General features: G+C 48.3%; 1 protein-coding gene across 1 annotated transcript in view; it reads right to left on the reverse strand.

Moving 5' to 3' along the window:
- Nucleotides 1-14959, reverse strand: part of ABCD3 (ATP binding cassette subfamily D member 3) — an 81270-nt gene that overhangs the window by 27576 nt on the left and 38735 nt on the right. The window contains exons 8-14 of the mRNA XM_040408735.1: nt 12182-12238; nt 11954-12096; nt 10870-10939; nt 10520-10589; nt 3659-3756; nt 3488-3579; nt 827-922 (exon numbers count right to left, since the gene is read on the reverse strand). Coding sequence (XP_040264669.1) covers nt 827-922; nt 3488-3579; nt 3659-3756; nt 10520-10589; nt 10870-10939; nt 11954-12096; nt 12182-12238 — 626 coding nt within the window. The remainder of the gene's footprint in view (nt 1-826; nt 923-3487; nt 3580-3658; nt 3757-10519; nt 10590-10869; nt 10940-11953; nt 12097-12181; nt 12239-14959) is intronic.

Genomic DNA, 14959 nt, shown 5'->3' on the forward strand with positions numbered 1-14959 from the left:
GGGATTTTAGATGTTCCACAATGCTCTCCTTAAGTAGGGTTTCCATTAATTTCCCCACTATTGATGTCAGGCTTACTGGCCTATAGTTGCCCGATTCCTCCCAACTACCTTTCATGTGAATGGGCACAACATTTGCTAATTTCCAATCTTTTGGGATGACTTCTGTTACCAGTGATTGGTTAAATAAATCTGTTAATGGTTTTGCTAGTTCACCGCTAAGCTCTTTTAATAGCTTTGGGTGTATCATATCAGGCCCCTGTGACTTATTTGTATTCATTTTAGACAGCTGACTTAGAACCTCTTCCTCTGTAAAGACACATGCATCAAAAGATTCATTAGTCTTCCTTCCTAACTGAGGTAATTTACCTTCATAAAAACTGAACAGAAGTATTCATTGAGGCAGTCAGCTAGTTTCCTTTTTTCATTTATGTATCTGAAGAATGTCTTATCGCCTTTTTTCACTGACTGAGCCAATTTCTCTTCAGCCTGTGCTTTAGAAGCTCTTATAACTTGTTTGGCCTCTCTCTGCCTAATCTTATAAATTTGCCTGTCATACTTTTGTTTTTATTTGTATAATTACTAAATGCTATCTTTGTTTTTAATGATTTTTGCCACTTCTGCTGAGTACCAGTGGTCTCTTCCTTTTTTTGCTTTTACTGACAAGCCTAATGCAATTATCTGTTGCCTTCAATAGTGCCACTTTTAAGTAGTCCCATTTCTCCAGGACTCCATTGAAACTGTTCCAATCTGATAGGGACTCGTATACCACTAATCTAAATTTTAGAAAAGTCAGTACATGTAAGGCAAGTTATTAACGTTGCCATACTTACCTCTTTCCTGTTGAGAAACCATTGTCCGTTCATATTTGCCTTGATTCAGTTCTTTCAGGACTTGCATGAGTTCTGTAATCCTGGCTGTGAATCTATAAACGGTGAAACAGGCAAGTATTACACTTTATTCATACATCATTACAAGAAATACCCACAATGTAAAATAAAGGAAATTACCTATTGTTTAAATCATCTTTTTATGTTATGCGTAATTCTTTATAATGTGAGGATTTTTTAATATTTTTTTATTTTATCTAAATTTAAAAAACCATCGTAAAATTGTGTCGTTTTCCCACTGGCTACTAGGCCTAAACTATGGCGCTAAACCCCACTGACTTCTATGGGAGAGTTTTCTAGGCATGCTATGTGACCTGTGCAGGGGTCGGGAGGGAGTAGATGAGCTGTGATATCACCTACTGTGAATAGTGGATCCTGTGTTATCTATACAGAGGTGATATCTGTCATTGTAATTCTGCCTGTGTTGATGATGAAGGCTACTGAAAAGTTACTTTTACAGAACAGGAAATTATGACTCATTAGGGTCCAGTCACATATCCGTAGTTCTGGTTACGCAATTTTGCGGAACGGGTGCAGACCGATTCATTTCAATGGGGCCGCAAAAGATGTGGACAGAACACCATGTGCTGTCCACATCCGTAGTTCCGTTCTGTGGCCCCACAAAAAAGATCGAGGATGTCCTATTCTTGTCCGCGGACAAGAATAGTTATTTCTATAATATGCCTGTTTAGCGGATCTGCAATTTGCAGACTACAAAACACTTAGACGTGTGAATGGACTCTTATTAGGCCTAGTGGTCAAAGCCTGGCTCTGTCAGTGCAGGGAGCCGAGCCTCTAGGGGTAACAACGCCCCCGTTGCTCGTAGAGGCTCATTTACATACATTAAAACATAATTTTTTCTCAGCAATGTGAACACATATGAACATGGGACCAACACAGATACATGTGCGCTTGGCAGCTGAAGGCAACAGGTCAGCCAGTGTCATAGGGACAAATCTGCAGACAGATGTCCTTTAAAGGACTACTATGTCTCAAAATAGTCAAAAGGGTTGGGTAAAACAGGATTACATAAAAAAATAAATAAAAAAAAGGCAGTCGATAACCAGGTTTGTGCTGCTGTACCTGAAGATAGCATAAAATGGTAACAGAGACCATGCTCAAATGCATGGACCCCTACCTTTTTTTCTGTTTCCCTTGTGAGCACTGCAGGTGGGACTTGAGACGCAGTTCATGAATATGAGGACTCGAATGCTCCAGGCTTACCCCCCCCACCCCTCCAAACACCCTCAATACTGTGGATGATTGACAACTTTCTTCTTCTACTGTGCATAGGGAGAAAGCTGATGATCAGCACAAAGGAGCCTGGCAGCTGCACGCTCATGAAAAAGAGGACTCCTGAACAAGTGCAGTACTCTTCGCGCACCCCCCCACCCCACTGGACCTGCTCACAAGTGATTTAGGCCCCTTGCAGACGAGCATGTCCTGATTAGGTAAGGGTGCGTTGCTTCTGCGATCAGGGAAAATCGTGCGAGTAGGTGCGCAATTGCAGTCAATTTTGAATGCGATTGCGTTCCGATTTTCTGTTTTTATCGCGTGTTTTTGCACGTGCATGATGAAAGACTGACTGTGGTACCCAGACCCGGATTTCTTCACTGAAGTTCGGGTTTGGTGTTCTGTATATTTTATTATTTTCTCTTCTAACATGGTTATAAGGGAAAATAATAGCATTCTTAATACAGAATGCTTAGTAAACTGTGGCTTTAGGGGTTAAAAAAAATAAAAGAAAATTAACTCACCTCATCCTGTTTGTGCAGCCGGCATAATCTTTTTTCAGGAACTGCCAAAGGACCTTTGATGGCATAATCCTTCTATCTTCATGCAGCAGGACCTGCGCTGACGTCACACAGTTCACCACGTGGTGAGCGCGATTACGTCAAAGGTCTTTTGGCAGGTCCTGAAAGATGATGATGCCGGCTGCGTGAACAACAGGATGAGGAGAGTTAATTTTGTTTTCTTTTTTTTTTTAACCCCTAAAGCCACATTTTACTAAGCATTCTGTATTAAGAATGCTATTATTTTCCCTTATAACATGGTTATAAGGGAAAATAATACAGTAAATTGACTTTTATCAATTTACTTACATCATCTCCTAGCAACCATGCGTGAAAGTTGCACCGCATCCGCACTTGCTTGCGATTTTCACACAGACCCATTACATTTCTATGGGGCCTGCGTTGCGTGAAAAAAAACGCAGAATAGAGAACATGCTGTGATTTTCAAGCAACGCACAAGTGATGCGTGAAAATCACCGCTCATCTAAACAGCCACATTGAAGTGAATGGGTTCGGATTTAGTGCGGGTGCAATGCGTTCACCTCACGCATCGCACCCGCACAGAATTCTCTCGCCCGTGTGAAAGGGGCCTTAAAAAAAAATATAATATAATATATATTAGAAAAAACAAGCATAAAATATATATAAAGCATAAGTGCCATAGCATTTCAATTAATACTGCCCTCAGGTATAGGTAGACACCTATAAGGCCTCGTTTATATAGTCACCTATGCTAAGAGCAGAATGGAAACTACAACTATAACTCCTTAAGATTACACAAAAGATGTTTTATCAATGAGACTTTACCCCGACAGCCTGGTCATTTCACGTCCTGCAAGTACAATCCTTCCAAGTGCTTGAGACATCCTTAGTAACATCCTTCCACTCTGGTAGTAATCCTTTCAGAGAAAGACAAGTAATCAGACAGAAGACTCATCACAGATGGAAAAGACTCTGCAATGATGGCATTAGTCTCACCTCCAGGAGTTCGGCATGCGAACTGGTCAGATGTCGCGGGTGATTTACTGCAAGGAATGGACGGCTGACAACCAGATAACCAACGACTGTTGCAAAATCTGCAAGAAGATTTGTCAAATAAAGAGCAGGAATAGTAAGTATAGATTTCCTATAACACAGGCACAAATACAGCAAGAGCTGAGCAGTAACGTGCTGCCCCACCTGCGGGACTATCAATTTGGGCGGCATGTCAGTAGACAGGACAGGCAGTGACAACCTCACTTAGGCTACTTTCACACTACTGTTCAGAGCGGGTCCGTCTGATGTCTGCTCAGACGGATCCGCTCCTATAATGCAGACGTTTGTATCCGTTCAGAACGGATCCGTCTGCATTATAACTTAGAAAAAATTCCAAGTGTGAAAGTAGTTCAGACGGATGAAGATTGAGCCATATGGTGTCATCTTCAAACGGATCCGTCCCTATTGACTTACATTGTAAGTCTGGACGGATCCGTTTGCCTCCGCACGGCCAGGCGGACACCCTTGCAGCGTTCGGGTGTCCGCCTGCTGAGCGGAGCGGAGGCTGAACGCTGCCAGACTGATGCATTCTCAGCAGATCCGCGTCCACTCAGAATGCATTAGGGCTGGACGGATGCGCTCGGGGCCGCTTGTGAGCCCCTTCAAACGGAGCTCACGAGCGGACACCCGAACGCAGGTGTGAAAGTAGCCTTAGGGTACATGCACACAAACGTTGTTTGTTTCCGTGTCAGTTCTGTTTGTTTTTTTTGCGGATAGGATGTGGACCCATTAATTTCAATGGGTCCGCAAAAAATGTGGACAACACACCGTGTGCTGTCCACATAAGTATCTCCGTTCTGTAGCCCCGCAAAAAAAATAGAACATGTCCTATTCTTGTCCGTTTTAGGCATTGTTACAATGGATCCGCAAAAAAGGAGACTTTTGTATTACTTACCAGTAAAGTCTCTTTCTCGCTCTTCCTTGGGGGACACAGGAAACCATGGGTATAGCTGTGCTCCCTAGGAGGCGTGACACTAAGTGAAAGCTGTAAGCCCCTCCTCCATTAGCTATACCCTTCAGCCTGGAGAAGAGACTGCCAGTTGCGTGTCCAAGTAGTGAAAGATAACCACCAACCGGAAAAAGAACTGTCGAGCCCCAACGGGGGCAACCAAGCCGGAACCACAACTGTAACCCAAATGAAGGGCGGGTGCTGTGTCCCCCAAGGAAGAGTGAGAAAGAGACTTTACTGGTAAGTAATACAAAAGTCTCCTTTTCTCGCCCATATTCCTTGGGGGACACAGGAAACCATGGGACGTTCCAGAGCAGTCCCAGAAGGGAGGGACCAGAACAAACTCAACCAACACCAGAGGCATCAATCAACTGCAACACCAGACGGCCTAAAGCAGCGTCAGCCGACGCATGAGTATGCACCCTGTAGAACTTGGTGAAGGTGTGCAAGGAGGACCAAGTGGCCGCCTTGCAAATCTGCTCCGTAGAAGCCCGATTCCTCTGAGCCCAGGAAGCCCCGACCGCTCTAGTGGAGTGAGCGGTAACACCAAGGGGCGGAACCTTGCCCTTGGCGAGATAAGCCTCAGTAACAGCCATCTTGACAAAACGGGCGATAGCAACTTTGGATGCCGCCATCCCTCTGCGCGACCCCTCCGGGACCACAAAGAGCGAGTCAGTATGCCTGAAAGAGCTGGTTACTTCCAGGTAAATCTTGAGCGCCCTGACAACGTCCAGGCGATGAAGCTTCCTCTCCCGCGGGTGGGAAGGGGAAGGACACAAAGAGGGGAGAACGATGTCCTCGTTCAGATGAAAGGCGGAGACCACCTTAGGAAGGAAGGAAGGGACCGGACGAAGAACCACCTTGTCCTGGTGGAACACTAGGAAAGGTTCCAGACAGGAGAGTGCAGCCAATTCGGACACCCTCCGAAGAGAGGTGACGGCTACAAGGAAAATAACCTTGCAGGACAGCAGTCGCAAGGAAACCGTCCGCAGAGGCTCGAAAGGGGAAGCCTGGAGCGCTGAGAGAACCAGGTTCAGGTCCCAGGGCGGTACCGGAGGACGGTACGGGGAAACCGCGTGAGCCACGCCCTGAAGGAAGGTCTTGACAGGACCAAGGGGGGCCAGTGGGCGCTGAAACAAAATGGACAGCGCAGACACCTGACCCTTCAAAGAACTAAGGCCCAGCCCTTGGGCCAGTCCGCTCTGCAGGAAGGACAAAACGGTGGGGAGAGAAAAGCGGAGCGGAGGAATCCCCAGATCGGCACAGAACCCCAAAAAGGTCCTCCAGGTCCTATAATAGATCCTAGAAGAGGACGGCTTACGGGCGCGGATCATGGTGCGGACGACGTCCGCAGAAAAACCCCTACGTGTCAGGACGGTGGTCTCAACAACCACGCCGTCAAACGTAGGGACCCTAAACGCGGGTGGAAGATCGGTCCCTGAGAGAGAAGATCTTCCCTGGCGGGCAGCGGCCAGGGCGCGTCTGCCAGGAGCAGCATGAGGTCGGCATACCAAGACCGGCGGGGCCAGTCCGGGGCGACCAGAATCACCGAGACGCCTTCCGCCGCGATCTTCCGAAGGACCTTGGGCAGGAGAGGGATGGGAGGGAATATGTATGGGCGCGCGAAGCCTCGCCAAGGAAGAACGAGGGCGTCGGCTCCGCAAGCTCCCGGATCCCTGGCCCTGGACAGATAGGCGGGGACCTTGTGATTGAATTTTGAGGCCATGAGGTCCACGTCCGGTATGCCCCAACGAAGGCAAATGGCCTCGAATACCTCCGGGTGAAGAGACCACTCGCCGGGGTCGACGGTGGTGCGACTGAGGAAGTCCGCCGCCCAATTGTCCACCCCTGGAATAAAAATTGCAGATAGGGCCGGGACGTGGGCTTCCGCCCAACGGAGAATGCTGGTGACCTCCCGCATTGCTGCAGCGCTGCGAGTGCCCCCCTGGTGGTTTATGTACGCCACAGCCGTGGCGTTGTCCGATTGTACACGAACAGGATGACCCTTCAGCAGATGAGTCCAGTGTCGTAGAGACAGAAGGGCCGCTCTCAGCTCCAGGACATTGATCGAGAGTTTGGACTCCGATGGAGACCAAATGCCCTGGACGGATCGGGGAGGAAACACGCCTCCCCAGCCCAAGAGACTGGCATCGGTTGTAACCACCAACCAGTTGAGTGGCAGAAAAGACCTGCCCAGAAGAGGGGACTGTAACCACCAGCGGAGAGATGACCGCACCGGAGGCGATAGACGGAAGGGATGATCCAGAGACTCCGGCGATTTGTCCCAGGAGGAGATGATCGCCCGTTGGAGAGGGCGGGAGTGAAACTGCGCAAATGGGATCGCCTCGAAGCAGGCAACCATCTGCCCCAAGACCCGCATGCAGAAGCGGAAGGACGGTCGACGGTGGAGAAGGAGACCCCGAACCGCCCCACGGAGGATCAGACGTTTTTCCGAGGGAAGACGTACCTCCGCCGCTCCTGTGTCTAAAAGCATTCCCAGGAAGACTAGTTGTCTGGAGGGGGGAAGGGAGGACTTGGGGAAGTTGATGACCCAACCGAACCTCGCCAGAGTTTCTAGAGTGAGATCCACGCTGGCAACCGCTTGAGAAAGGGACGGAGCCTTGATGAGGATATCGTCCAAGTACGGTAGCAGAAAAACACCCCTGGAACGGAGTAAGGCCAAAACCGGGGCCAGGACCTTGGTGAACACCCGGGGGGCTGTTGCCAGCCCAAAGGGAAGGGCGACAAACTGGAAGTGGAGGTCCCCCACGGCGAATCGGAGGAAGCGATGGTGACACCGGGCTACCGGAACATGGAGGTAGGCATCCTGTATATCGATGGAAGACATGAAATCTCCCTGCTCCAGGGAAGCCACCGCGGAACGGAGGGACTCCATCCGAAACCGTCGAAGGAGGAGAAAACGGTTGAGCTTTTTGAGGTCCAAAATGGGCCGCACCGAACCTCCCTTCTTGGGAACTACAAAGAGGTTCGAGTAGAACCCTTGGAACCTTTCCTCTAGAGGAACGGGGGTAATCACCCCCCTGTCCATTAAGGCTTGAGTGGGGGGTGGGTGGGGGCGCGCCTTCAGGCAGAGGACTGCTTTGCTGCGGGTGTGCGGGCAGCCTGCGGCTTGCGCCAGGAGGGCTGCGCCCGAAAAAACGGCTTCCTACGCTTGTCCTGGGGAGGAGCCGAAGCGGCAGCTGTGGTGGGAGCCCCAGAGGCCCTGCGGGAGGACCGAAAACGAGACGCACCAGGGCGTCCGCGGGGGGCGCCCCTGGCTTGGGGTTGAGGAAGATGGGTGCTTTTACCACCCGTGGCCTCCGAAATAAGTTCGTCTAGGCGGACCCCGAAAAGGCGGGAACCCGCAAACGGTAGCCCCGCCAAGGAACGTTTGGAGGCAGCGTCCGCTTTCCAAACCTTCAGCCAGAGCTCCCTCCTGACGGAAACTGCCAGGGCGGAGGAGCGTGCAATAAGGGCTCCCGCATCAAGGGAGGCCTCACAAACAAAATTCCCGGCCCGAATAATAAGCTGGGCCAAGGAACGTAGGTCCTGGATGGGGACGTCCGAGTCCAACTCCTGTTCCAGCTGCGCACCCCAAGCAGAGATTGCTTTCCCTGCCCAAGCAGAGGCAAAAACCGGTCTGAGAGCAGAACCGGAGGCAGCAAAAATGCCCTTGGAAAGGGTCTCCATGCGACGGTCCTCCGCTGACTGAAGAGAGGACCCGTCGGGAACAGGGATGGCCGTGTTCTTTGACAGCCGGGCCACAGGGGGGTCCACCTTGGGTGGGGAAGACCATGTGGCCACGACATCGACTGGAAAAGGATAGCAAATGTCCAGCTTCTTGGGGTTGACAAAACGGGCGTCCGGGCGAGCCCAAGCCTTAGACACCACAGAGGAGAAATCAGAGTGGATTGGAAAGACTTTTGAGGCCTGCCTGGGTCTGATAAAGGAGACGCTAGCTGCGTCAGAGCTAGGGGGATCATCCTGCACCTTAAAGGTGTCACGAATATCAGAGATGAGTTGACCCATCGCTGAGGCTAGCTTGGACGGCAGGGCCGAGTCCATTTCCAAATCTGAAACCGCCAATTCACCTTCAGAGAGCGAATCCTTTGGAGAGGAGAGGCTCGTCTGGGTGCGCACGCGTGGCGGGGAGAGTGAGGCCTCAGAGGAGGAGGCTCGCTCTACTCTAATACGCTTCTGAGAGTGCCTAGCTCGGGAGGGGTCACTAAGAGAGAGTGAACCCGCTGCAGCGGCAGAAGCAGTGGACCCGGAGGGCGCGACAGTCAGAGAGGCGTCCTGCGGGGTAGGTGGCCTGTCGATTAGGCGGCCCACGACATGAGTGAGGCTTTCCACGGCCTGGGACAGGGATCTAGCCCAGTCAGGCGGGTCAGAGGAAGCAGGGAGCGACACAGCGGGCGACTGAGGCTGCGGTGGAGCTCGGCATGCAGTACAGTGCGGATCAGACTGCCCCCGGGGAAAGGGTTCCCTACAAGCAGTACAGGCATGGTACCAAGGTTTGGCGGCTGCAGAAGGGTCTGACATGGTGGAAAAAAGATGTTGCACTTAAAGTGGGAGACCCCAAAGAAAAGTGGTGGCACGGAGGGGGTTAACAGTCCTACCAGACCCGGATGATGCAAGCGGCAGCGGTAAGGGGAACAGACTGAGGAGGCTGTGGAGGAGAGGCAGCAGCACGGAGATGAATGGCTTCAGGATCGCACGGCAGAGAGGATTCCACGCAGCACTGAGAAGTGGAGCCCGATGAAACCGGAAGTAGCGGAGCGCAAGTAGGAAGCTCCGCCCCCTCTCTGCCGCGCTGAAGAAGTAGCAGAGCCGTGCGCGGCAAAATGATTTTAACCCCCAAGGATGATGAAGTGCCGGCCAAGATGAAATGGCGCCGTTCACGCCAAGTAAGCGGCCCCCGCCGCGCCTGGATGTGGCAGACGGCTTGCTTTTGCCTGCAGCCGTCCCCTGAAGGCAGCGTCCCTGTCAAGGACTTTCCCAGATAAACTCCCCTGCCCGGTAACGGTCCCGATATGGTGGGGGGGGGGGGCGGTCGATGTAGCAGTGGCCATGGGGGATGTAGCAGCGGCCCTGGGGGATGTAGCAGCGGTGGGAGGAAGGAAGGGGAGGCTGGAGCAGCCACTCTCACCATACGCTGTCTTCGCCCTCAATCCATCCAGCAGGGTCGCCCCTTCAGCTACTGGCACCGCAGTGGCAGGAAGCCGGGGGAGGCACTTGGCGTGCGGGCGACCCTTGAGCTGGCGGGACGCAGGGGAGCGAGGCTGCCCTGGTCCACCTTGTCTTCTGTGGGGGAGGCGGCAGTGCGGAATTACCGGCACTGGCGCAACTCAACCCCGGGAGAAACAGAGGGGTCTAATGCGCCTCTGTTGTCCCTGTAGGTAGAAAAAAATCGAATTAAAAACAACAAATAACGCAAAAATAAAAAATCATAGGAAAACAACCCTGCATAAGCAGGGGGTGTCTTGCCTCCTTGGACACTAAGCAAAAACTGGCAGTCTCTTCTCCAGGCTGAAGGGTATAGCTGATGGAGGAGGGGCTTACAGCTTTCACTTAGTGTCACGCCTCCTAGGGAGCAGAGCTATACCCATGGTTTCCTGTGTCCCCCAAGGAATATGGGCGAGAAATAAAAACCGGATGGCATATGCAAGTCATCAGTTTATTTTTTTTTACGGATCCGCAATTTTCTGTCCTCAAAATACATATGGTCGTGTCCATGTAGCCTTATGCTAAGGGTTAATAGCTAGTAAATCAGAATCCATACATACATTTGCCTGTGATGCCACGCTAACAAAGCAAGTGTGCAATCTGGGAACCAGGTACAGATCAAGACTTACATTTGGCGATAATGTCATCTACAAAGCCCATGGAAAACCGGAAGAAAATAAATTTATGCAAATGATCCACCTGTGGAATACAAAGCAATGGTAATGTGATCAGAAGGCATTTTGCAATCTGCCACCCTTCACTGAGCACACATAAAAGCGGCACTAAATGACTGCCATTTCCTGTTTTCCGCAGTTCTCATACATGCAATTTTTACTTTTTAAAGGGGTTGTTTAGGATTTTGATATTTACGGCCTATCCTCGGCACAGATCATCAATGGCATATTGGTGGAGACAAGCTTCTTCACATTCTCACCACTGAATCTAAAATTGAAAAGTAATGCATTTGCAGTTTTCTTACCAGTTTGTGAAAAGCGGAGTAAATTGTCAGTTTTTCTCTTCGGTTTCCATTGTAGAAGGCAATTTCTTCACTAAAAGTAAGAAAAAAAAAATTTTTTTTTTATATTTGCTGGCAAAATCATCACCGGTGGAAGCTGCCAATACTACAATAGCCGTGTAATGTGTGAACAAGGGGGATCCTCTAGAACAGCGGTCCCCAACTGCCAGGCCGCGGCCCGGGCCCTGGAAGATTGTTTGCCGGGCCGCGGCAATCAGGGCTGTCTTTAATGCGGTACTAATGAAGCGCTTCCATTATGGAAGCGCTTCATTAGTACCGGTAGACCAGGAAGCGGTGAAGGCTCTGTAATCACCGCTTCCTGGTCCGTGGCTGTCGGCTGCGCACAGCGTGAGGGCGCACTGTCCTCACACTGTGCGAGGCTCCAGCGATACACAGCCAACAGCAGGATGAAGAGGATTTTTTTTTTTTTTTTATTTGCGCTGAGGGCTGGGGGCTGATTGCTGGTCTGACCTGAGGTGTAATGGAAATATTTTTTTTCTTATTGTTCTCCTTTAAAACCTAGGTGAGTCTTATAGGGCGAAAAATACGGTACAGTGCAGCAGAGACCCTAGTCAGTTTATATAGTTGTTATATATTTTAATATGCACCTTCTGTTTTGTTATGCGCGTGAATCAGTCAGCGCCGACCAGTGTTATGCGCGTGAATCAGTCAGCGCCAACCAGCGCCCCCTAAGCCCCGCCCCAGAACCCCCCACCCGGTCCCTGGGAAAATGGTCTTGCATGAAACTGGTCCTTGGTGCAAAAAAGGTAGGGGACCACTGCTCAAGAAGGAGTGCTGCTCTGAAGCACATTACCTATATATAGCAAATATACATACGTTATATATACAAATATACATCTATTAGCAAAGTCCCACCGCCCCAAACATGGAGGTTTCTGAGACTTGTCCTCCCATAAAATTAATCAAGTGACTAAATGAAAGCGGTAATAGGAATCCTGACTAAATATTTGTCATAATATGAGAACAGGAAGTCTATTCAGGGTTATCTAAAAGCCGTGCGTTTCATAGCAACAAAAATCAAGAATACCTATTGGTAATGAGCCGTGAGTTGACATATCTGTATTCGCCTTCATATCTCTGTTCAGTAATAGTCATTTTACCAATAGGTCTCCTGAGGCGTGTAAGGAAAAGTCCTGAGACAAGCAAATAAGCCATCATGCTTGCTGGCCCCTAGGGAAACAAAGCACCAGCGGCATTAGTAACGGTGAGCGCACATGTGAGGCGGTTCAGCGGGAGACACACGGGCTTTCCTTACCTGAGCTCCAATGGCATTTGTCAGCTTGAAGATGTACAAGACGATATCCAAAAATGGCTGAAACATAGAAGGATTTATCGATTAATATTAAAAAAGTGTCAAATTTTACATACAAAGAAAAATCGGAGAACATGTGTAAATATCACTAGAGAACTGGTTAATCTGGTTTATCCTAACACATGTCTAAGGATAACGGTTTGTACGAGTTAAATAAAAACTCAGCGTGCCCCTGTGAATGACTGACAATAGGAAAAAGTGACACCCCTTTCCCCCTGCGGTTTCTGTGCTTGGGTCAGAACCACCGCCGTTTGTTTTCCTGGCCGCAGCAGTGACGTCCCATGCATATATGTGATTTCTTGTATACGGGTCCATTCACACGTCCGTAGTGCATTGCGGATCCGCAATACACCCGGCCGGCACCCCCATAGAAATGCCTATTCTTGTTCGAAATTGCAGACAATAGGACATGTTCTATTTTTTTCCGGAGCCAGGGTAGGAGCACAATGCTGGGAGCGGCATGGGCGAACAGTGGCAAGTATCGCTTCTTTTGTTATTTTAGGCCATTTACAGCTGCTGCCAAACTTTGTAATCGACTTGGACAACCCCTTTTAAGATTCCTCTACCTTTATAGTATTACCAGGAGGTGGCAGCACTGAACATTTCTCAGCTGCCAGGTCAGGCGAGGAGAAGCTCACAATGCATAAATGCAAACACAAATTTACCCTTTCAGGACCAGGCCATTTTTAGCAAATCTGACATGTGTCATTTTACGTCGTGATAACTTTAAAACTTCATGACACTGGTAAATTTGAGTCAAAACATTCATAAAAAATAAATAAATACCAAGTTTACCCAAAATTTTGAAAAATTAGCAAATTTCAATTTCTCTACTTTTATAATAGTAATTCCATAATAATAATTCCAAAAATAGTTATTACTTTACATTCCCCATATGTCTACTTCATGTTTGGATCATTTTGTGAACGCCATTTTATTTTTTGGGGACGTTAGAAGGCTTAGAAGTTTAGAAGCAAATCTTGACAATTTTCCGAAAATTTCCAAAACCCACTTTTTAAGGACCAGTTCAGGTCTGAAGTCACTTTGTGAGGCTTACATAATAGAAACCACCAAAAAATGACCCCATTTTAGAAACTACACCCCTGAAGGTATTCAAAACTGATTTTACAAACTTTGTTAACCCTTTAGGTGTTCCACAAGAATTCATGGAAAATGGAGATGAAATTTCTCAATTTCACTTTTTGGGCAGATTTTCCATTTTAATACATTTTGTTCTGCTAACAAAGCAAGGGTTAACAGCCAAACAAAACTCAATATTTATGGCCCCGATTTTGTAGTTTACAGAAACATCCCATATGTGGTTGTAAACTGCTGTAGGGGCACATGGCAGGGCGCAGAAAGAAAGGAACGCCATATGGTTTTTGCAGGGCAGATTTCACTGGGATAATTTTAAGCTGCCATGTCACATTTAAAAGACCCCCTTAAAGCACCCCTAAAGTAGAAACTCCAAAAAAAGACCCCATTTTGGAAACTACGGGATTAGGTGGCAGTTTTGTTGGTACTATTCTAGGGTAGATATGATTTTTGGTTGCTCTATATTACACGGTTACAAGGTAACAAAAAATAGCTGTTTTTGGCACAGTTTTTATTTTTTGTTATTTACAAAGTTCACCTGACAGGTTAGATCATATGGTATTTTTTATAGAGCAGGTCGGTCCGGACGCGACAATACCAAAAATTTATAGTTTTTGGGGTTGTTTCAGTTTTACATAATAAAACATTTTTGAAAAAAAAATCATGTTTTAGTGTCTCCATAGTTTTTTTTTATTTTTTGGACGATTGTCTTAGGTAGGGGCTCATTTTTGTGGGATGAGGTGACGGTTAGATTGGTATGATTTTGGGGGGGGGCATACGCCTTTTTGATCGCTTGGTGTTGTACTTTTAGTGATATAAGGGGACAAAAAAAAAATGGTTTATTTAGCACAGTTTTTATGCTTTATTTTTTTACGTTGTTCACCTGAGGGGTTAGGTCATGGGATAATTTTTTAGAGCCGGTCGATACGGACATGGCGATACCCATTAGGTCTACTTTTCTTTTTCTCCCCTATTTTTTTTACTTTATTTTGGGAAAAGGACACTTCTTTTTTTCTTTCATCAGGCTGCCTTCCCTGCCATCGGCGTGGGGACCTGATGGCTGCTCCAATCCCCACAAGGACATCGTACATGCCGCGGTCAGCACTGACCGCGGCACATCAAAGGTTAATGTGCAGGCATCTGTGTTTTCACCTTTGCCAGCGCATACAGCAGGGGTTCGGCAGTCGCACCCGCCTGATCAGCGCGCCGTACATGTGCTGGGCGTTAAGGGGTTAATACACAGACACAAAAGAGATTGAACTGCAGCAGGCAAAAACTTCCCTGCTATAGACAAAGATAATGGGGGGGAAATGTATCGTGAGGAGTAGGTTTGATGTCAGTTTTGCGATAAATCTGGAGCTAAACCCATTAACACAGCTCACCATGCCCACTTTCCCATCCATATTTTAAAACTGGAGCGAGTGGTGTAAAAATGCAAAAGGTTTCTCTCTTTTTTTTTTGTCAAACCAAAAAGTTGCAAAAGCCTCCTTTTGAAATTTTTTAAAGACAGTATTCTGGAGTGAAGGCATAAAAAAATCAAGGCCCATATCTTTAGGCTGGAGACATCTCTGCCGCTTTTGCTACAGTTTTTGATGTAGTATTTTGAGGTAATGGCAGAAGTGAATC

The sequence above is a fragment of the Bufo bufo genome, chromosome 9, assembly GCF_905171765.1.
Source record: "Bufo bufo chromosome 9, aBufBuf1.1, whole genome shotgun sequence".
In the NCBI taxonomy this organism is placed as follows: Eukaryota; Metazoa; Chordata; class Amphibia; order Anura; family Bufonidae; genus Bufo; species Bufo bufo.